Consider the following 24391-nt stretch of genomic DNA (forward strand, 5'->3'; position numbering starts at 1 on the left):
GTCACATGGTTGGTAATGACTTTGTACCATAAGGTCCCTAAGTGATTGTGATTTTTTATATACAATTTCTGGCCTACTCCGAACATATTGAGATATAGTTCGGTCATCAGTCAAAAAGTGCCAATTGCGTGACAAAATGGCTCTAATTTGTTGATGATGACTATTGAAGGTGGTTATCAATTTAGTTGTTGGTTCTGATTTGCCCTTCTTGCCAAAGTTAAATATCAATTCCTCCCTGGTCCATGTTTTAGCCTTCTGATAGGCCCTCTTCAATACATTTTTACTGTAACCGAAGTAGGAATCTGTCCCTTAAGGCGGCGGCCTCAGTCCCAAAGTCCTCCTGCCTAACACAATTTCTCCTAATTCGGAGATATTGGCTAAACGGGATACTCTGTACGAGGGTGCGGGGATGACTGCTAGTATAATGCAAGATGGTATTCCCCGCTGTTTCCTTGCGATACAGGGTAGTGCGCAAATTACAATCTGAGTCAATAAACAGTCTAGTATCCAAGAAGGGGATATTTTCCTTACTGTACTGCATGGTGAATTTAGATTAAAGGTATTCACTGCTAATGCGTCCATGAACTGATGTAGTTCTATGAGACTTCCCGTCCAGATAACGAGCACGTCATCAATGTGCCTGCACCAAAATAGAATGTGGTGCAGGTACATTGATAAGGCGTCATCACTGAAGACAGATCTCTCCCACCCCCCCCCAGGTACAGGGTCGCGTATGACGGGGCACAAGAAGTCCCCATCGCCACGCCCTGTACCTGGAGGTAGATGGTGTCTTTAAAGGTAAACACATTGGATCGCAAAACATGATCCAGTAGTATAATAAAAAAGTCGGCGAGAGGCCACTTGGACCTGTCTTGTTCATACAGGAACATAGATATAATTTCAAGACCCTTGGCATGAGGTATGCTGGAGTACAGGGCCTCTATATCGATAGCCACCAAGAGGGCATCCATAAGCACCACTACTCCTTCAACTGCTCGCAATAGTTCCAATGTATCTTTAAGATAAGATGGTAATCCCTGAACTAGCGGTTTGAGGTGGCTATCACTATACCTACTGGCCGGTTCTGTCTCCGATCCGATTCCGGACACATCGGGCGGCCAGGAGGATTCCTCAAGTTCTTGTGCACTTTGGGAATTGAATAAAAAGTGGGGGTAATGGGCCACTTGACTTTCAAATATGTGTATAGATCCTGATCAATGATGCCTTTCTGGTAGGCATCGGAGATCAGTGATCCATATCTATTAGATAATTTACATACAGCTTCAGGGGAGATTACAGTGTATCATTCTGTATTAGATAGCATTAATGTACACATTTCCTCGTATTGGGTCCTATTCATCACGACATTATTACCCCCCTTATCCGAGGGCTTGATTATAATATCCTTATTGCATGTCAATTTGGATAATGCCTGTCTCTGTAACTGTGTAAGATTAGATTGAAAACGATAAAGTCGAAGGTAGATTTTCAATATCTTTTCCTGACTGTTTCAAGAATGCCCAGATTGAGGGGCACGTTTGTAAATTAGGGAATTTACTTGATTTAGATTTTAGATTACTGGGATTCATGCTTGAGGTGGTATTATCATCATCATCAGAGGAGGAATCACTTTCCTCCTCAGAATTGTAAGGTTCACTTTCAGCCAGAAGTTGGACCAGTGTTTTCAGGGCTCTGTAGTCCTGTACCTTAAAATCCTTGAACGGATCTTCTTGTCCACCTGTAGATCTCCTCTGCTGCTTAGAATACAAATACTTGAAAGTCAAGTTTCTTGCAAAAAGGTGCAAATCTTTTACAAGATCAAATTTATTAAGGCCGTGTGTAGGGCAAAAACGTAATCCTAAACTAAGGAGATCAATTTCTTCCGGTGTTAATTGATAAGAGGATAAATTGATAACGTCTAAAGCATTGGGGCTGTGGGTGGTCTCACTACATAAGAATCCAGTGTCCCTGTCTTCCTGTCGCCTGCTGGAGTTTGACTTCCACTTGGTAGTCCTAAAGGGACAGATTTGGGATGGGCGGAAGGAGGCGAGCTACTTCCTTGAGGATGTTTAGGAGTAGCTCCTAACTCCTGATACGATCTTGTAGTATTACCCTTTGTACTATTAAACATGGACATTGGGGGGGTCATTACCTGTACCCCGTGCATTTTCAGGGATATGTTTTTTTGCTGCTCACAATCCATGGGTCCGAGATGTGATATCCCGTATTTTATAACTATTGGATTGAATGTCCTGTCCTCCGCTGTTTCCTCGCTTTCTACCCCAACCCCTATTACTCCTATGTCCCCGTTGGGACGGTGAGAATTGCGAGGAGACAGAGGAGGCCACCGACAATTCTGATTCTGATCTAGACAGCTCTGCTGGCCATTCCCTTGGCCCGGAGAGTCTACCTCTCCTAGGGCCCTTGCCTCTTTGCCATCTATAGGCGTATCCGCCTGAAAAGGCCAACTTATCTTTGATGAATTTAGCATCTTTTTTGGAAATAATGTCTCTATTATATTTTTGCAGATGTTGTATGAGTAGTTGTTCTCGCTTAATAAATTCCGGATGCTGTGAAAAAGAATTACTCGTGAACCGTAACTTCTCAATCTCATCATCAAGATCGGCTAGATCCCGTACATATTTAGTTTTAAGAAATTCCATCATTTTGGCTGTGCACTGGGACAAGTTATTTTCCCACAATGCCCTGAAGTTGGCATCTTGGGTTTCGAATGTAGGATATATTTGTATTCGTAGCCCGATAGGGTTAACCTTTTCTTTAAGATATAAATCGAAATATCGCACATGCCACCCTAAGTTGGATTTCTTTTCCATTAATCTAGTCAGTTGTTGGAAATATACCTCCAGACCCACATTGGTGTGGGTGTTGGATTTGTATGTCTGTTCGACGGAGTCCATAAACCCCTCCCACCCACTGCCTCCATAGCATGCCATGACGTTACAAAAAAAAAAAAAAAAGAGAGAGGGGAGGAGAAGAAAGGTAAGAGGAAAAGGAAAGAGTGACCTCTGAAAAGCAACCTGTCACAATCAACTCTAATTACAATTTCAACAAGATTTTCAGATATAATTTACTTCTCTACTGAACTGACGAATACATCCAGGTTAGATGGGGTTCTTCACCCCTAAATAATGTACAGACAATTGAATAAATTACCTTGGGTGTAAAAAGCACATTGCAACCAATCACATCCACATCCCAATAGACAATAGAATAAATAAAATACAGGTGTGAGTTGGTCCAAAGAGATGGTCCCAATCACATCTAGTAAAAATGATTGGACTTTAAAGGTTGTGAGGGTGCAATATTGGTAGTGAAGCAGTAACCACAACATTTTTAAAAAAAATTATACAATATTTTATTAGTTAAACATTAAAAATTCACTGATCAAAAGGATCAGACAGTGTATACATAAATAAAGTCATATTTAATATAAGTGGTTGATCCTCCATAGAACAATTTCAAAAAGGACTGACGGGTTTCGCTTGAACACTTGAGTTCAAAGATCTGCTTCCTCAGAGACCCTTTTAAAAAAGACCAAACGACTTAACATACGTATAAAGAAAATACAAAACATATTATTTATAAAGCAAGACATATTCCAGCGTACAATGAAATAACAGATTAATTATGCATCTTGTTATGGTTTAAGCACATATATGTATCTTATGCTCACCAATGTTACATAAAAAGACTGGCGTACTCATGCAGGTCATGCCGGCGACTGCCCCTATGGATCTCTGCATCGGGATGCACGTTGGATGTGTTTTAAGTCCCTTACCTCAGTGTAAGTGAATCTTATTTTTTATAAAGGGTTATTATGACATTTTACACTATGAGGATTGTCCTATTTATTCCCGCATGACAATCTTTCTATATGGAGAACAATGGAGAGGAATGCCGAGGTGAAAAGCGGTTATAATTCCCGTGCCGCCTGTGCCTATTAATTATCTACTGCTTCCATAGACCTTTGTAGTGAGGGTCTATGCTGATTGGTAGGAGGCTGTGATATTGGGTGGTGGTGGTCTCCATGATACATCATCAGAAGATTGCACTTGTGTTCCCCTCTTGGATGTGGGCTCTTTTTGAGAAACTGATCAGCGCTTCACCTGTTTTACTATTGTTATTTTGATTTTTTTGCAACATTTAGGATTTTATATTAGCTTTCTCCTAGTTTTATATTTTACCAGTTGTTGCCAAGTGTAGTATTTGTATATATTTATTGTTATTTTTTAAATCAAAACAACTTTATTGCGTACTGAAACACAACAGGAGATATACAACAAGAAAAGGCTGCGAGATAGCCAACATAGAACAAACCAGTCCATAAATCTTGACAGTCAATGCCAGTTCACGAGAATACAGAGCAATTAGTAGAACAATGTACACAGATATGCGATAATTGAAACACAATGCATTAGGAATTACGATGTACAAGTAGTGGAAGAATTTAGCCATTTATCCCACACTTTATGGTATTTCCCCGGGCAACCCCTATTAACATAAATAAGTTTTTTATAGGGGAGAGTGCTGTTGATCTCGCTAATCCACGCCGCCAAGGTAGGCACCGCCTGTTGGATCCAATTTCTGGCCAGCAATTTACGGGCCTGAAACAGGGTCTCCTGCAAGAACTGGGCCACATGCTTGTTAATCTCAACATCTGGAAGGAGTCCCAGTAAACACAATCTAGGGTCGAGTGTCACAGGCGCGCCCATCTGGTCGTGGAGGAACTGGACCACTTGGGCCCAGAACCCGCGCACTCGCGGACACTGCCACAGCAGATGGTCGAATGTGCCAGTCGACAGCAGACACTTGGGGCAATGGGACGCCTGGGTGGGACGAAATTTAGCCATACGTACAGGGGTAAGGTATGTACGGTGAAGGATACATACATGGGTAAAGCGATCCGACATTTTAGGGGAAGCACACCTAGCGCCCATCAGTACATCCTCCCAATCCTCATCCAGTATCTCTCCCAACAAAGGTTCCCATTTGGGTTTCAACGCATACGCGATCTTGGTGGCCGCGGGCGTAAGCAACATCTCGTACAGAAGGGCAATCAGCTTACAGTGGTCCGCGCCCATGAGGACCCTAGTCAAGTCCAAGGGTTCCACCATCGGACAGTCCACCGGGAACTGGGCCCGCAGCGCGTGAGCGAGCTGCATGTATCGGAAATACATATAAGATGGGAGGGCAAACTCCTGCCTAAGTTGGCTGTATGACTTCACTGCTCCCCGGTGCAATACATGGGAGAGCAGGAAGACACCCCTAGAGATCCAGACACTGGGATCAGGTATCTGTAAAAGTTCTGGTAGAAGTTTATTAAACCACAGCGGCGTATCAGCGTGTAAGGCCTCGCAGCCCATCTTCTGCATCGCCAGATCCCAGACATGTCTATAATTATGCAAGAGACTCCCACGTGGGGAGGACCCGTGGGATCCCTTCACCCCCCGAAGGAGGTCACAGAATGGGTGGGGAACCGGGAAACCAGAGTCCGCACAGACCAAGAGACGGCACCTCAGATTGTCCTGTTTGTCCAAGTGGTAGAAATGGGAAAGCTGAGCCGCCAAGTAGTACAGGGGAAGATCGGGGACCGCGAGACCGCCCAACGAGATCGGGAGGCGGATCGTACGCGACGACAATTTGCGCCTCGCCGATCCCCAGATAAACGAGTTCCAGAGGGCCTCGAGGACCTTAAAGTAGCGGAGTGGTATATAGACCGGGCAATGCCACATAACGTACAAAATTTTAGGGAGTAGAATCATCTTGAGGAGACCTATCCGCCCCATCACCCCCAGCGGGAGCTTAGCCCACGCCTGGAGTTTAGCCTTGAACAGGGATATAACCGGTTCAATATTGAGGGAAACGTAGTCCGAAAGATCCCGAGATATGTGTATACCCAGGTATTTAATCACGCTGACACGTCGAAGGGGCAAGGAGGCCTGGGCAAAGGTAGGGGGAGAGGCATCCATGGGGAGAATCTGGGACTTGTCCCAATTGATACGTAGACCAGAGAACTTACCAAAGTGCTCGATGACCTGCAGAGCCGAAGCCAGGGAAGGACCAGCATCCGATAAATACAAAAGCATATCGTCAGCATACAGGCTAACCTTCTCCACCAGTGGACCAGCACGAAGCCCCTCAATACCCGGATGGGACCGAAGAGCCGCCGCCAACGGTTCCACCGCCAAGGCATAGAGTAGAGGGGAGATAGGGCACCCCTGACGTGTGCCTCTGGAGAGAGGAAACATGTCCGAGGTCCAGCCATTCGCCAGAACCCGGGCCCGAGGGGCATCGTAGAGGATAGTCAGCCACCTGATGAATCGCGGACCAAAGCCAAAGATACGCAGACAATGCCATAGATAATTCCATTCGACAGAATCAAAGGCCTTGGCCGCGTCAAGTGAGACCACCACCCGAGCTCCCAACTGGGCATGCGAGGCCTGTAGATTCATAAATAGACGTCTAGTGTTATAGGCAGTGTTTTTTGTAGGCATAAAGCCCGTCTGATCAGGGTGTATCAACGTCAGGATAACCTTATTTAGACGAATGGCCAAAACTTTTGCAAGGATTTTCACATCAGTCTGTAATAGGGAAATGGGCCTGTACGACTCAGGTTGGAGAGGGTCCTTCCCAGGCTTCGGGATCAAAACAACGAGGGCCTCGCGCATAGAGTCAGGAAGGGCAGCGTCCTTAAAAATAGATCGATAGAGGGTCACCAACCTAGGAACAAGGGTAGACGAAAATTGTGTATAGAATTCCACAGGGAGCCCGTCTACGCCCGGAGCTTTGCAACGAGCGAAACTAGCTATAGCCGCCTGCACCTCCTCGGCGGAGATAGGGGCCTCAAGGGCCTCCACCTGAACCGCCGATAACTGAGGGAGGGACAGGTCAGCCAGCAGCCCATCCAGCTCGGAGGTCTCGTACGCCACCGTAGAGGAATAGGTGTCACGAAAAAACGACGCAAACATGCTGGCAACCTTGGCAGCGTCAGGAACCAGGGATCCATCCGGACCCGCTAGGGAAATGACCACCGGAGGGCGGGCATCCAGGTGCGCCAAGTGTGCCAAAAGCCTACCCGGGCGTTCTCCCTGTTCAAATATCCGCTGCTTGGCGAAAAATAATTTATGCCTAGCCCTCTCGTAACTAAGCTGTTCGGCCACCCGCGTCTGCAATTTAAGGCTCGCGAGCGCATCCGGAGTCGGTGCAAGAGCATACTGATCCTCCATAGAGGCCAAGTCCTCCAACACCTGGGCGTATGAAGCTCTAGAGTGACGTTTAAAAGTGGAGATGGCATGGGAAAGTTTCAGCCTCACATGGGACTTGAACGCATCCCACACCGTCAGGACATCCGAGGTACCGTCATTAGTCGCGAAGAACGAGTCCCATTCAGCGTCTAGAGATTCAGAGTCTGGGATTAGGCCAAGCCAGAATGGATTAAGCCGCCAGTTACTGCGCGGTGGCCTGGACAAAACATCCAGGAGCACCCAGTAAGGGGCGTGGTCAGACAGGATACGCGGGCAAAAGCCCGCTGCCTGTAGCTGAGGAGCAAGCTGTGGGGAAATAAAGATGTAATCAATGCGAGACATGGTGGCATGAGCCGCCGAGAAGCAGGAGTAAGCCCTCTTAGTAGGATACAGGTGGCGCCAGGTGTCAATCAGCGAGAACTGGGACATTACCCGACCGAAACGGGTCAGACCATTCGAAGGCCGGGCCGGGAGAGTTGAACTCACCCTATCCAGCTCGGGGTCAATGGTCATATTAAAATCACCCAGCCATACAACAGGCACAGAAGGATGGCGTGCAATAAAGTCTAAACCGGCCCCAAGGACAGCCCCAGAAAATGGGGGAGGCACATAGTAGGCCAGCAACAGAATAGAAGAACCTGCCAGTGTAGCATGTAGAAGAACATAGCGACCCTGAGGGTCGGTCTCCACCGAACAAATAGCAAAAGGGAGGGACTTAGCAACTAATATTGAGACTCCACGGGAGTAGGAACTGTACGTGGCATGATATGTCCACCCCATCCAGGGCTTCCGTAGAGCGCGAACCAAGGAGCCAGTGGCATGGGTTTCAGTTAGAACAACAATATCTGCAGCTTGGGCTTTCAAAAAAGTAAAGAGGGCCGTACGTTTGATTTTGTCCCTAATGCCACGAACATTCCAAACTAGCAATTTCAACGGGGCCATGGAGGTAGGTAAAAAAATGGCACCAGGATAGAAAGGTTCAGTGGAGACCGAGCCTGCAGAGAGGTACAGACTGAGACATGGCAAGAAAACATAGAAAAATGGCAGCATCGCAATATCATAAGGAACAGCACACAATAAACATTCTGTAAATAAACAACCCTAACCCACCCAGCTCTACACCAACCCCAACTTGTGCGAGCATACATCCCCGAACAGAAAAACCCAACAGTACCCACATTGAAACAGAGGGAGCACCAGCTGCAGCGGAGACCCGAAAGGGGCCCGCACACACACAGCCAGGACACCAGGCATAGTATAGCAATAAACACAATCAAATTTGCAATCTGGGCACAGCGTAACGAGGGGGCAAACATCCTCTGAAGAGCAAAAGAGTTCCTGTAGTAGTGCCAGCAAGCAGCCCCCACAAGACAGGACATCTGGGGGGCCGAGCCGGCGGAGCAAAACAAAGGGAGAGCATACGGCAGTCTGTAAAAATATTTCCACGGTGCACATGGTGAATAAACGGTGTCCAGAACAGGGGGAGAAGGAAGAACAGGGGGGGGGGGGGGGGGGGACAGAGTGTCACAAAAAGGAGGGCAAATCCGCAGCAGTTCCTCACGTCTTGAGTAGGGATGGATGGAGCAGGGGATCAGGGTCAACAGTGACGGAGGGGCAGTATAAAAAATAGGTGGCTCACAGGGCAAATATGGGCAGTAAGGTGGGCACAGCAGGAAAGGTGACTGCGGACAAAAGTGTACTCACGCACTAGGCAGGTCTCAGTCTATCCAACCATGCCACAGCCTCTGCAGGATCCTCGAAAAAATGCACCCGGTCCTCGCCCACCACACGGAGCCTGGCAGGGAACAACATAGCATATTTCAGGTTTTGGGCGCGCAGTCTCCGCTTGATATCTGTAAACTTGCCTCTGCGACGCTGGACCTCTGCAGAAAAATCCGGGAATGCGAGCACCTGGCTGTTGAGGTGGGGAATGTTGCCCTTATCCCGGGCCAAACGTAAGATGGCATCCCGGTCCCGGTAGTTGAGGAATTTAGCTATGAACACCCTGGCGGGCGCTCCCGGAGGTGGCGACTTGGATGGCACCCGATGAGCCCGTTCAACCACGAAGGATTGGGAGAATGCTTCCCGGCCATAGGTGGTCACCAGGAGATCCTCAAGGAACGTGGCAGGGGAGGCCCCCTCAGCACCCTCAGGCAGGCCCACGAAGCGCAAGTTGTTTCGGCGCATCCGATTCTCAAGATCGTCCTGCTTAGAGAGCAACAAGGATATATGGCGTTCTGCCTGGTCAGAGGAGGCCTGCAGGGGGGGGACCGCATCCTCCACGCGGCCTAAGCGGTGCTCGGTTTCGGACACCCGGTCTCGCAGTTTCTGGAAATCCTGACGGAGGAGGGAAACATCAATTTTAACTTCCTCTATGCGAGCCGTCAGGGTCGCCTGGCAGGTGGATATGGCGTCAAGCACTTGTGCCAGATCAGCCGTGGATGCAGCCGGAGCGGTGGATGAGGCCGCGCCATTTTCCAGCGGGGCCTCCTTGTCCTTGTGCCGGAATTTGTCCAGCTTCGCAGCGGCCTCCGACTTCTGCCGGGGGGGAGACATACCACCGCGGGATCCGGGAGCAGGTAGGGGTCAGGAAGAGATGAGTTCTGGACTCAGCGATGAATCAGGATCGATAATTCAGGATAATGCCGGAGGAGCTCTCGTGCAATGCGACCTACTCCATTGCTCTCCAGGCCACGCGATATTTATTGTTATTAAGAAGAAAGGATCACTATGGTACATGGAAGGCAGGAAGAATGGGTCACTGGGGTACATGGAAAGCAGGAAGAATGGATCACTATGGTACATGGAAGGCAGAAAGGATCACTATGGTACAAGGAAGGCAGCAAGGAGCACTATGGTACATGGAAGAAAGGACAGAAGGATCACTATGGTACATGGAAGGGAGGAAGAATAATTATGGCGCATGGAAGGCAGGAAGGATCACTATGGCACATGGAAGGTAGGAATGATTGATCACTTTGGAAGGCAGGAACACTATGACATGTGGAAAACAAGAAGGATGGATCACTACTGCACATGGAAGACAGGAAAGATGGATCACTACGGCACATGGAAGACAGGAAGGATGGATCACTACGGCACATGGTAGACAGGAAGGATAGATCACTACGGCACATGGAAGAGAGAAAGGATGGATCACTACGGCACATGGAAGACAGGAAGGATAAATCACTACTGCACATAAAAAACAGGAAAGATGGATCACTAATGCATATGGAGGACAGGGAAGATGAATCACTATGGCACATGGAAGACTGGAAGGATAAATCACTATTGCACATAGAAGACAGGAAGTGGTGTCTTCAATACCAGGTTACCCCCCCCCCCCCCCAAAAAAAAAGCACTAAATGTGGCAGTGAAGGGGGAGGAAGGGTGCAAACAAGTGGGGCTTCCACTTTAAATATCAATTAAAAAAACTGGGTGCATTTAATACACCCTTAAAGGACAACAACTGTGAAACATGTTGAGGCTGCCATATGCATTGACTGGAATACCCTCAATACGTTAAATAAGGTAGCTGCTTAACCCTTTTCTTACTCTGTTTAAAATATAAAGAAAAGAAAAAATACATAATTAGAGATCCACTTTAAGGCTTAATCTCTTCACTATGGAAACAGTCAGTAAATTCTTTGCGGAAAATTGGAAGCGGCGTCGCCCTTTAGTAATATTCCTGGTGCACACACACCGGAAGTAACGTAGTTGGAGAATTCGGCAAGTTGGGGTTTTCGGTAGCTCACTCGGCTGTAGTCTTCCGGTCGCGGTCCGTTCGCTCTCTCCCAGCCTCCTCTCGCTGGTATCGCTGGGTAGCACTGGCACTAGCCTCGGCTCGGAGGACCCGGAAGTCGCGTCTCTTTCTCCTTCCCTTCGAAGCCGGCGGTAAGATGGCGGCAACGGTGGATTGCGACGTGATGATGGCGCCTGTGGAGCCGGAGAAGAGCGCAGAGGAGCGGGAGAGGTAGAGGCAGAAGGGCCGGGGATGACATGTGGATGGGTTACCCGGGAGGACAGGGGGCGGCATGTTATGTGGAGGCCGGGGGAGATCCTGCATGGTGTGTGCCGCAGTGCTCAGAGTCACCCTCCTATGAGGTGCTGAGAGTACAGAGCTCTCCATGTATAGTATAGGAGAGTGTCATACCCCATAGTGTAGCCATTGTGGTACAGTGTGTGCTCCTTATGGCAGTGTGCTGAGGGGCCATTTTTATTTTATACCCAACACCAAACGCCTAAACAGCGAAAAATGCGACATTTTCTATCAGCGCGATTATTTAACGCTTTTCGCATCAAACATCTGCGTGTCACACGACTATTGAATGATAACCTGGCCATACACGTCCGCCATATTTACCCAACCCTGATCATAGTGTACACTTTACAACAATTTTTACCATTTACAACATTGGCGTAAGTACGGGGTTATTTTGGCGCACAGTGATGGACGTTCGTAGAAACTGCCACATATCCTTGTACCACCGCCAAGCTCACACGTGGGGGCAAAAGGGTGGGTTTTTATGCCTACGCGTTTCTGAGCAGCTGTGGAGCGCACAGAGTTTGAGCCGTCATAGGCCACATGTGCTCAGTCCAGGCTTCAGATCAGTAGCTGGTGGGACCGGTGGCTGATCATGTGACCGTGGATTTACCGATTCTACCTGCCCCTCTCCCTGCATTCCAAACTGTTTTAAGGATGCTGGGGCAGGCTGGAAGAGGGTCATGTAATTTGGTGCACGTGGCACAACATTGCATTGATATTTTGGCACTTAGAAATGCCTGGATATGTACACTACTAAATGACGGATTTCCCTTAAGGCCCCTTTCACGCGGGTTTTCCCATCAGGTCTGCCTGTCAGTTTTTCGGGTGGACCGGATGCTCCATGCATCCCTATGGACAGCAGATGTCAGCAGTGACATCTCCGCTGACACCCGCTGCTATCCGATCCTGTCCATGAAATCCATAAGGATGGAAACCCTATTCTCCATCTGTGGGGAGGTTCCGATATGATAAAACCAGACAGGCAGTCTCCCATAGAGGAGAGCAGGGCTTTGACAGATCTGTCTCTGCACACAGAGTGGAGATGGGGCTGTCATCCGTCTGCTTAACGGGGATCGACTGATCAATCCCTGCTGAGCAAAACTGAGTCTGCTGAGCAGAAAGCCCAAGTGAAAGGACCCTTAAAGTTGAACTCTAGGAAAAAGATAAAATCTACCTTTGAAGTGCCCCCCTATCCAGCATTGCAAGGGTTAACTGCCCTTTCAAGTATAGAGGTGCAGGTATAATTCTTAGGCCCCTTTCACACCGGCATTTCATTTGTCTGTTTTTCATCAATCCGTTAACAGATGAAAAATAGACATCAATACATCTCTTTGAAAAAACAGATGATCGTCTATTTACATTAGTTTACATTCTGTTTTTATGGAACGGATCAAGAACTGACCAGAAATGGATGTAAATGGACAAACCGTCCATTTAGCATCAATTTTTGCATTGGTAGTGGATGTAAAAAAACAAAAAAAAATAACTGATGTACAGCTGATGAGAACCTGATAAAAAAAACTGAACGGACCCTTAAAGTGTTACTAAACCCAGGAGCCTGCATTCACTATATCTGCTCTCCCACAGTACACAGAACGTGGAAATGTAATTGTTTTAGTAAATATAAACTCCTAAATACCTTTTCCTAATAGCAGTCTTATGACTTCTCTCAGTGTCAGGTAAAGTTTGTAGAAGTTTTCATTCTCCTGGACCTGTGCCAGTCACATGCCCCCCCCCCCAAAAAAAAAAAAAAGAAAACTCTAGCAATACACACCAAGCTGAGCATGTGCAGAGTGCCTCCTAGGGCTCTGTACCATCAGCAGATGGATAAGGGACTGTGGAAGAGGGGAAGGATCAGAGAAGACAGGATTAAACAGCTATTTTACACAATGTGCAGGATCCTCAGTGAGTATAAGAAGCATGTTTTAATGCATATACACACTGATTTAACTGTTGTGGGTTTAGTAACCTAACAACCAGCAGAGCGATCTTTTCAAGGTTCTTTCAGCCATGGTCGCATGCTCACCTTCTCAGGTACAATACAGGGTTCATAGCTCTGCGTCCTATATGATGGCACAGAGAGACCGCCCACAGATCGAAGAGAACACTAAAGAGAGGAATCATTTGTATAGCCAGTCGTCGTGGATTCTGGAAGCTTGGTGTGCTCTGTAATTCCAGATGTGTGCAGGAACTGTGAGATTCCCTGGAACAAAGATCACTTACTGCTGCTCTCTCTCTTTGTGCAGGGTGACTGGCCTTGTCTCCGCCCCCTCCTGTAGTCTTCTGACAGGAGACTGTTGGGCCCCTCCCCCAGCTCTGTTCTCTATCCATGTGCAGGGTGACTGGTCTTGTCTCCGCCCCCTCCTGTAGTCTTCTGACAGGAGACTGTTGGGCCCCTCCCACAGCTCTGTGCTCTATCCATGTGCAGGGTGACTGGTCTTGTCTCCGCCCCCTCCTGTAGCATTCTGACAGGAGACTGTTGGGCCCCTCCCACAGCTCTGTGCTCTATCCATGTGCAGGGTGACTGGTCTTGTCTCCGCCCCCTCCGGTAGTCTTCTGACAGGAGACTGTTGGGCCCCTCCCACAGCTCTGTGCTCTATCCATGTGTAGGGTGACTGGTCTTGTCTCCGCCCCCTCCTGTAGTCTTCTGACAGGAGAGTGTTGGGCCCCTCCCACAGCTCTGTGCTCTATCCATGTGTAGGGTGACTGGTCTTGTCTCCGCCCCATCCTGTAGTCTTCTGACAGGAGACTGTTGGGCCCCTCCCACAGCTCTGTGCTCTATCCATGTGCAGGGTGACTGGTCTTGTCTCCGCCCCCTCCTGTAGTCTTCTGACAGGAGACTGTTGGGCCCCTCCCACAGCTCTGTGCTCTATCCATGTGCAGGGTGACTGGTCTTGTCTCCGCCCCCTCCTGTAGTCTTCTGACAGGAGCCCGTTGGGCCCCTCCCACAGCTCTGCACTCTAGCCTTGGGCAGGGGGACTGGTCTTGTCTCCGCCCCCTCCTGTTTTCTTCATGCAGCCTATAGAGGATGGGGTTCATAGCTCTTCACAGGCCAGGTCACTGCTACATTTACAAGGTTTGTAAACGCATTTAGTGCATACAAAGTGGATTTATATCCCGTGTTCATAGAAAAATATATTTATAGTAGTTGTAAACCTCCGACATAAAATATGAACAAAGCATATCCCTCTATATTGTGTACCTGTCTCTATACAGAGCAATAAGTGTCATTGCTGTCTGCTGCTTTATTCCTCTGCTATCAGCATGAATCACTTCTGACAAGTTTTCCTGACACCAAGAGAAAAATGGTAACGGGAGAGACCTCAAGCTGATTGACAGCCTCAGCTCTGTTTCTGTGTGAAGGGGGGTTTGTCTCTTCCCTCCAATCAGCTCTGCAGAGTGTAAGCGGAAAGTAGATTGCAGATTGACAAGTACAACATATGTAGGAGGAATTGTTTAATCTGTGTATCATCGGAGACCAGTTACTTCATTGGGTATATGGAAGGGTGTACAACCATGAGTTTGGGCTCTTAGTTTGGCTTTAACCACTTAAGCCCCCGGAGGATTTGGCTGCTCAAAGACCAGGGCCTATTTTGCGATTCGGCACTGCATGAATTTAACGGACAATTGCGTGGTCGTGCAACGCTGTACCCAAATGAAATTGACGTCTTTTTTTCCCCACAAATAAAGCTTTATTTTAGTGGTATTTGATCACCTGTGCGATTTTTACTTTTTGCGCTATAAACAAAAAAAAAAAGAGCGGATTTTGATTGGTTTGCCCAAAAGTTATTGCGTTTACTAACTACGGGAAAGATTTCTCATTTTTTTTTATTTTTTTACTAATAATGGCGGCAATCTGCGATTTTATTGCGGCAAACAGATCAGACCCCTGACTGACATTTTTGACACTTTTGGGGGTACCAGTGACATTACTACAGTAATCAGTGCTATACATATGCACTGTTACTGTAAAAATGACACTGCAGGGAAGGGGTTAACTGTATTAGAGATCCAGGGGTTAAGTGTGTCCCTAGGGGCGTGATTCTAACTGTAAAGGGGTGTGGCTTGTGATGCAACCACAGAGACATACGATCCTACATAGCAGGATCGTGTAGTCTCTGCTGTTACATCAGGGAGAATGACAGGCGGCTTTGTTTACAGTAGCCGCCTGCCTTTCTCCCTCTCCAGCGGGAGATCGCGAGTGACTGGCGGACATCGGAGCTGCCGGTCACTCGCGGGGGGATGTGGGGGAACGAGTGCGGGTGGGAGCGCGCCTCCGGCGGCGCACGCTCGCCCCCTATTGTCTCGCGGGCGAGTGACGTACCGGTACGTCACTTTGCCCAGGAGGGGCTGACTGCCGCAGAATGTGCACTTGCGGCGGTCGGCAAGTGGTTAAAGGAGAAGTTCACCTCTTTAAAAAAAAAATAAATAAATGTGCATTTCTTTGCGTGTAAAAGTGTGTGTATGTGTATATGTGTATATATATATATATAAAATATAATACACAATTTCTTTCTTTTTTTTTTACCAGGAGCCTAGAAAGTATTGCACGAGCGATCAGCAGAGCTCTTGCAGACTGTGTGCTCATACCTTGTACAGGCAGGCAGATTCACTCTGACAAAGAGAATGAATGACCATGGTGCTCAACAGCACCGTGGTAGTTCATTGGGAACTACAAGCCAACAGCTACAAAGGCTGTCGGGACTCGTAGTTTTACATTCACAGAATTCTGTGAATGAATGATGCGGCTGGGCGGATATCCCACTAGCTGTCATTCTATGCAGCGAGGCAGGCAGCTGCTCCTGCAGTGGGAACATGTTACATGTTCCACCCAAAAAACGGATGTTTTTGTTTTTTTTTAAAGGTGAGCTTATCCTTTAAGGTTGAATCTGGTAAATATCATCCGACTCAGAAAATTATTGGAAGATTGGGAAGGAAGGATTTTCCGGCACATAGATTCTTTAAAAAGTAATAATTTTATTCAAATTCCATAACACAAACATAATACTAAAAAAAAAAACACATAAACACAAACAAGACATGAAAATGCTAATTAAAATTGACTGAAACCATAATAGGCTAAAAACAGTCAAAGTTAGTAACATGCAGCAGTTCTACTCGATATAATCATGCATAATAGAATGCTATTGGTCACAATTTGCCACTATATGTACATTTATATAATACTTAAAGAATGGTGACAAAAAGTAGTAGTTCGATTGCTCAAATTGCTCTACATGTTTCGCCTCATAAAGAAGCTTCGTCTGGAGCCTGCTTGTAATCAGCATGGATAATTCTGTATATTTATTATGCAGGACAAACGTCACCGCAAAGGCATGGTAGTGAGTAAGGAAGGGACATTCATGGATAGGTACAGAGCTCGATATAACAAGGAAGAGATTAGTCCAGGGTTAGTAAAGCCTGGGGGCCACCAAACATAGCACTATGAAGGCATATCTCCATACAATTGATGGAAAAAAGAAAGGCCAGCTAAATATACCAGCAGATATTGATGTATCAATGTCCTTGTATCAGCTCTGTCCTAAACCTCCATGATGTCCACTCCGGATGGGGAACCGCCGCAATATCTGCTGGTATATTTAGCTGGCCTTTCTTTTTTCCATCAATTGTATGGAGATATGCCTTCATAGTGCTATGTTTGGTGGCCCCCAGGCATTACTAACCCTGGACTAATCTCTTCCTTGTTATATCGAGCTCTGTACCTATCCATGAATGTCCCTTCCTTACTCACTACCATGCCTTTGCGGTGACGTTTGTCCTGCATAATAAATATACAGAATTATCCATGCTGATTACAAGCAGGCTCCAGACGAAGCTTCTTTATGAGGCGAAACATGTAGAGCAATTTGAGCAATCGAACTACTACTTTTTGTCACCATTCTTTAAGTATTATAAAAATGTACATATAGTCGCAATTTGTGACCAATAGCATTCTATTATGCAGCAGTTCTACTCGATATAATCATGCATGTTACTCACTTTGACTGTTTTTAGCCTATTATGGTTTCAGTCAATTTTAATTAGCATTTTCATGTCTTGTTTGTGTTTATGTGTTTTTTTTTTTAGTATTATGTTTGTGTTATGGAATTTGAATAAAATTATTACTTTTTAAAGAATCTATGTGCCGGAAAATCCTTCCTTCCCAATCTTCCAATAATTTTCTATGTTAGCAAATTCTAGGATTGGCATGTTCAATACTAACTCATATGCTCAGATTGCTGCTATCTGATGGCATTATCACTAAATAATATCATCCGACTCAGATAAAAATTTTTATTTAAAGAAGACTGTTTTGCTGATTTTCAGACAGAACTGTATTATATTATGTATGATGGACTCCCTTGTCATAGGCAGGTGGATTGATAAAACCTCCCTGCGTGTGCTGTCACTTATGCTGGCCATACAAAAACAATGTCTTCCTTCAAAAAAATGTTAAGAACATTTGTTTGGTTTTCTAATCGTTAGTGGGGGTCAAATCGACATTTGTTTTCAATCACAGTGATGGAAAAATTTGAAGGGAGAGAAAAAAAAATGTCTTGGTCCAAGGAATTTTCAGACAGTGTATGTGGTTTTCATTCAGAAATGACATTCATTTTAAAACTGAATGGTAAAAGCAAGTGAAATTTTCAAAGGACATTCTTTCGTTCAGCGAAATGTACAAAGATTTTTCTTATCATCTCGTCCAGCATAAAGGCTGGGGTTACACCTATACAGTTTGCTTTTGATCCATTTCTGCAGTGTTTTTTGCTGTGTGTTTTTGAACATGCGATTTTGCTGCGATTTGCATTCTTTATGTTTTTTTTTCTACCAATTTGTTGTTGGGACGTTTTAAAAAGTGCAAATAGCAGTAAAAATGCACTACATGTTATTCTGCAGCTTCTCCATTTAAGTCTATTGAACCAAAAAAGCATTGTTTTGCATTAAAAAATGTAATCAACCTTTCCAAATACACAGCAGCTAAAAAGCATAGATGTGAACTGTTCCATAGGAAATCATGTTAAATGAACTGTAGTGCGTTTCTGCAAAAAGCACCAAAATAATGCATAGGTGTGAGCCAGGCCTAAGACGTTTAGTAACAGCAGCAGCAGCATGTTTTTTTTTTTTTTGTATCACCGGTCCTAATGGGGTTAAAAAAAATACAGGAACTGACATCACCAGTGAGAGACCGCATCCACTGATGGGCAGTACCTTCAGAGGCCCCATGGATGCTGCACTCCAGCTTTCCATCACGGGAGGTAATCGACAGGAGGGGAGGATTTGCCATCCCTAAAAAATAAATAATGAATATCTATCCTATTCATTCTAATATACATTTCATTTTTAGGGATTACATTTTCTGCACATAACACTACCCTTTCAGCAGTTTGACTTGTGAATTATTCATATAATAAATGAAATTATTATTTTCATTATATATATATATATATATATATATATATATATATATATATATATATATATATATAGTATGTAGGTGTAGCAGGATTACCAGGCATTGGCCTGATGTGGGTTTGCCGTGGTTACCGATGACACCTTTAGCCCATTTAAGCTGAGATTGGAGACAATAACCATTCCGGCATCTTTGGTTTATTTGATATTGGGGTTGGGTGAAGGGAATGAGTGGGATACTCCTCTGGCTCAACTAGGTACAAATGGGACACTTTGGAGAAAAATGCCTTTTCAGCGCTGTCTTGACGCCGTCTGGATGCAAACCAACGCTTGCTGGCGCTTGAAAAACACTGACTTACTGTACTTGAACTTGACTTCTGACACTCTGGTTAGCTCAAAAGTCCTGAACACTGATCCCTCCAGTCCTTGCTGACTGAGGTAGCCTCCGTATACAGCTTCTGCAACTCTCAACACTGTACACTTTAACACTTCAGGGCCCAACCGCTGGCGCCCACTCTGTACTTCAGGGTCCTCTCACTAGGCACCCCCTCTACACTTCAGGGTCCTCTCACTAGGCACCCCCTCTACACTTCAGGGTCCTCTCACTAGGCACCCCCTCTACACTTCAGGGTCCTCTCACTAGGCACCCCCTCTACACTTCAGGGTCCTCTCACTAGGCACCCCCTCTACACTTCAGGGTCCTCTCACTAGGCACCCCCTCTACACTTCAGGGTCCTCTCACTAGGCACCCCCTCTACACTTCAGGGTCCTCTCACTAGGCACCCCCTCTACACTTCAGGGTCCTCTCACTAGGCACCCCCTCTGCACTTCAGGGTCCTCTCACTAGGAACCCCCTCTGCACTTCAGGGTCCTCTCACTAGGCACCCCCTCTGCACTTCAGTGTCCTCTCACTAGGCACCCCCTCTGCACTTCAGGGTCCTCTCACTAGGCACCCCTTCTACACTTCAGGGTCCTCTCACTAGGCACCCCCTCTACACTTCAGGGTCCTCTCACTAGGCACCCCCTCTACACTTCAGGGTCCTCTCACTAGGCACCCCCTCTACACTTCAGGGTCCTCTCACTAGGCACCCCCTCTACACTTCAGGGTCCTCTCACTAGGCACCCCCTCTGCACTTCAGGGTCCTCTCACTAGGAACCCCCTCTGCACTTCAGGGTCCTCTCACTAGGCACCCCCTCTGCACTTCAGTGTCCTCTCACTAGGCACCCCCTCTGCACTTCAGGGTCCTCTCACTAGGCACCCCCTCTACACTTCAGGGTCCTCTCACTAGGCACCCCCTCTACACTTCAGGGTCCTCTCACTAGGCACCCCCTCTACACTTCAGGGTCCTCTCACTAGGCACCCCTTCTACACTTCAGGGTCCTCTCACTAGGCACCCCCTCTACACTTCAGGGTCCTCTCACTAGGCACCCCCTCTACACTTCAGGGTCCTCTCACTAGGCACCCCCTCTACACTTCAGGGTCCTCTCACTAGGCACCCCCTCTGCACTTCAGGGTCCTCTCACTAGGAACCCCCTCTGCACTTCAGGGTCCTCTCACTAGGCACCCCCTCTGCACTTCAGTGTCCTCTCACTAGGCACCCCCTCTGCACTTCAGGGTCCTCTCACTAGGAACCCCCTCTGCACTTCAGGGTCCTCTCACTAGGAACCCCCTCTGCACTTCAGGGTCCTCTCACTAGGAACCCCTTCTGCACTTCAGGGTCCTCTCACTAGGAACCCCTTCTGCACTTCAGGGTCCTCTCACTAGGAACCCCTTCTGCACTTCAGGGTCCTCTCACTAGGAACCCCTTCTGCACTTCAGGGTCCTCTCACTAGGAACCCCTTCTGCACTTCAGGGTCCTCTCACTAGGAACCCCTTCTGCACTTCAGGGTCCTCTCACTAGGAACCCCTTCTGCACTTCAGGGTCCTCTCACTAGGAACCCCCTCTGCACTTCAGGGTCCTCTCACTAGGAACCCCCTCTGCACTTCAGGGTCCTCTCACTAGGAACCCCCTCTGCACTTCAAGGTCCTCTCACTAGGAACCCCTTCTGCACTTCAGGGTCCTCTCACTAGGCACCCCCTCTACACTTCAGGGTCCTCTCACTAGGCACCCCCTCTACACTTCAGGGTCCTCTCACTAGGCACCCCCTCTACATTTCAGGGTCCTCTCACTAGGCACCCCCTCTGCACTTCAGGGTCCTCTCACTAGGAACCCCCTCTGCACTTCAGGGTCCTCTCACTAGGCACCCCCTCTGCACTTCAGGGTCCTCTCACTAGGCACCCCCTCTGCACTTCAGGGTCCTCTCACTAGGAACCCCCTCTGCACTTCAGGGTCCTCTCACTAGGAACCCCCTCTGCACTTCAGGGTCCTCTCACTAGGAACCCCTTCTGCACTTCAGGGTCCTCTCACTAGGAACCCCCTCTGCACTTCAGGGTCCTCTCACTAGGAACCCCTTCTGCACTTCAGGGTCCTCTCACTAGGCACCCCCTCTACACTTCAGGGTCCTCTCACTAGGAACCCCTTCTGCACTTCAGGGTCCTCTCACTAGGAACCCCTTCTGCACTTCAGGGTCCTCTCACTAGGAACCCCTTCTGCACTTCAGGGTCCTCTCACTAGGAACCCCTTCTGCACTTCAGGGTCCTCTCACTAGGAACCCCCTCTGCACTTCAGGGTCCTCTCACTAGGAACCCCCTCTGCACTTCAGGGTCCTCTCACTAGGAACCCCCTCTGCACTTCAGGGTCCTCTCACTAGGAACCCCCTCTGCACTTCAAGGTCCTCTCACTAGGAACCCCTTCTGCACTTCAGGGTCCTCTCACTAGGCACCCCCTCTACACTTCAGGGTCCTCTCACTAGGCACCCCCTCTACACTTCAGGGTCCTCTCACTAGGCACCCCCTCTACACTTCAGGGTCCTCTCACTAGGCACCCCCTCTGCACTTCAGGGTCCTCTCACTAGGCACCCCCTCTGCACTTCAGGGTCCTCTCACTAGGAACCCCCTCTGCACTTCAGGGTCCTCTCACTAGGAACCCCCTCTGCACTTCAGGGTCCTCTCACTAGGCACCCCCTCTGCACTTCAGGGTCCTCTCACTAGGCACCCCCTCTGCACTTCAGGGTCCTCTCACTAGGAACCCCCTCTGCACTTCAGGGTCCTCTCACTAGGAACCCCCTATGCACTTCAGGGTCCTCTCACTAGGAACCCCTTCTGCACTTCAGGGTCCTCTCACTAGGAACCCCTTCTGCACTTCAGGGTCCTCTCACTAGGAACCCCTTCTGCACTTCAGGGTCCTCTCACTAGGAACCCCCTCTGCACTTCAGGGTCCTCTCACTAGGAACCCCCTCTGCACTTCAGGGTCCTCTCACTAGGAACCCCCTCTGCACTTCAGGGTCCTCTCACTAGGAACCCCCTCTGCACTTCAGGGTCCTCTCACTAGGAACCCCTTCTGCACTTCAGGGTCCTCTCACTAGGAACCCCCTCTGCACTTCAGGGTCCTCTCACTAGGAACCCCCTCTGCACTTCAGGGTCCTCTCACTAGGAACCCCCTCTGCACTTCAGGGTCCTCTCACTAGGAACCCCCTCTGCACTTCAGGGTCCTCTCACTAGGAACCCCCTCTGCACTTCAGGGTCCTCTCACTAGGAACCCCCTCTGCACTTCAGGGTCCTCTCACTAGGAACCCCCTCTGCACTTCAGGGTCCTCTCACTAGGAACCCCCTCTGCACTTCAGGGTCCTCTCACTAGGAACCCCCTCTGCACTTCAGGGTCCTCTCACTAGGAACCCCCTCTGCACTTTAGGGTCCTCTCACTGGCACCCTCTTTGCTCTTCAGGGTCCACACACTGGCACCCTCTTTACACTTGTTCCTGCATCGGCTAGCTTGCTCCTGTATCCCTCTGATCCTCACTGGAGTGGTCCCCTCTCTCTAGGCAGACCCCCACAACCATACAACCAGAAGTAGGATATGTGCATTTAAACTAGTAGTCAGACCTAAAGCTATGTATGAAGGGCGATATAAATCTTTTATATTAAAGTAGAACTAAAAGTGAAGAATTTTTTCTTTATGGATATGCTCATTTTAAATACACAATACTAGTAAAAGTTTACTTTAAATGTAATTGTAATACCTTATATTACCTCCTATTACCTCCAGTATATCTACCTCCACCTTTTCTGGGTTCAGATGATGATCTTCCCTGCACAGCGTCTCTAAAATGATTTTATTTTTTTATAAACAACAAACATGTTATACTTGCCTTCTTTGTGCGATGGTTTTGCACAGAGCAGCTCAACTATTTTTATAATCGATAAGTTGTCGATTATTCAATTAAGTTTTTTTCAGGGCACCATGGTGGGAATATGTTCCCTCACCCCCTGGCTTCCGAGCTTTACAACACCTCTTCTAAGATTTATTTGTTCAGGTCTTGAGGAACCCCTGATATTTTTTTCCTTTACTAATCTAGGCAGTTGCTGTAAGACTAAATGTAGCATCAGCAGTATACAGCGCTGTGTTCTGTGATGTGGAGACTTCTCATTCCACTCCTGGAATAAAATTGAGTTGGGCTCAAAGCTTCACAGGGAGCTTTGTGTTTTCTGAATGAAAAAAGCTTTCCTCTGGCTGAGGGTGAGCTCATCACATCATCTGCCCTTCTCTCCACCTCAGCCAGTTAGAGGAAGCCTTGTATTCATTTATAAAATAGAAAGCTTCCTGTGAATGGCTGAGCTGCACTGCCCAAATCAATTTTGTTCTGGGAGTGGAAGGGGAAGACCTGTACTGCTGCTGAAACACCACCTTGTATACTGTATGTATATGGTACTAAATACAGTTTATGCAGCACTGACAGCAGCCCCATGTATTTGAAGGAAATAGTTAACTTACAAATGACTTACTAACAGCAAAAACCAATGGTCACTAATCAATACTCTTACTCTTGGACCTCTCTGCTGCATTTGATACTGTTGACCACCCCCTCCTTCTCAAAAAACTCAGTTTGCTCGGTCTCCGTGGCTGTGCTCTCCATTGGTTCAAATCTTACCTATCTCACCGCACCTTCAGTGTCACTTACAATTCCACTTACTCCTCTGCAACTCCTCTTACTGTTAGGGTCCCCCAAGGTTCTGTCCTTGGACCGCTACTATTCTCAATCTATACCTCCTCCCTGGGTCAGCTAATAGCCTCCCATGGCTTCCACTACCATTTCTATGCTGATGACATCCAAATCTACCTCTCTACCCCTCAGCTCACCCCATCAGTCTCCTCCCACATCACTGATCTACTAATAGACATAGCCTGGATGTCTCACCACTTCCTCAAACTGAATCTATCTAAAACCGAGCTCATAATATTTCCTCCTCTACGTGCCCCTTCCCCGGAATTCTCTGTCAAGATCAATGGAACAATTATTAGTCCTTCCACACATGCCAGGGTGCTAGGGGTAACCCTGGACTCTGCACTGTCCTTTCAGGCTCACATCCAATCCCTGACCAAATCATGCCGCCTTAACCTCCGCAACATCGCTAGAATATGGACCTTTTTAACCAATGACACCACCAAGCTTTTAATTCACGCCCTGGTTATCTCTCGCCTCAACTATTGCAACTCCCTCCTCATTGGATTACCCCTGCATAGATTATCCCCCCTTCAATCCATAATGAATGCTGCTGCAAGACTTATCC

At 47.5% G+C, this 24391-nt stretch overlaps 1 protein-coding gene across 1 annotated transcript in view; it reads left to right on the top strand.

The window, feature by feature from the left end:
* Window positions 1-11101: 11101 nt before the first annotated feature.
* Window positions 11102-24391, top strand: part of DNAJC7 (DnaJ heat shock protein family (Hsp40) member C7) — a 178448-nt gene continuing 165158 nt past the window's right edge. The window contains exon 1 of the mRNA XM_082271507.1: window positions 11102-11241. Within this exon, the coding sequence (XP_082127633.1) occupies window positions 11168-11241 (74 nt within the window). The 5' untranslated portion in view covers window positions 11102-11167. The remainder of the gene's footprint in view (window positions 11242-24391) is intronic.

This window comes from Pelophylax lessonae, assembly GCF_965119305.1.
Source record: "Pelophylax lessonae genome assembly, chromosome: 11".
Taxonomy (NCBI): Eukaryota; Metazoa; Chordata; class Amphibia; order Anura; family Ranidae; genus Pelophylax; species Pelophylax lessonae.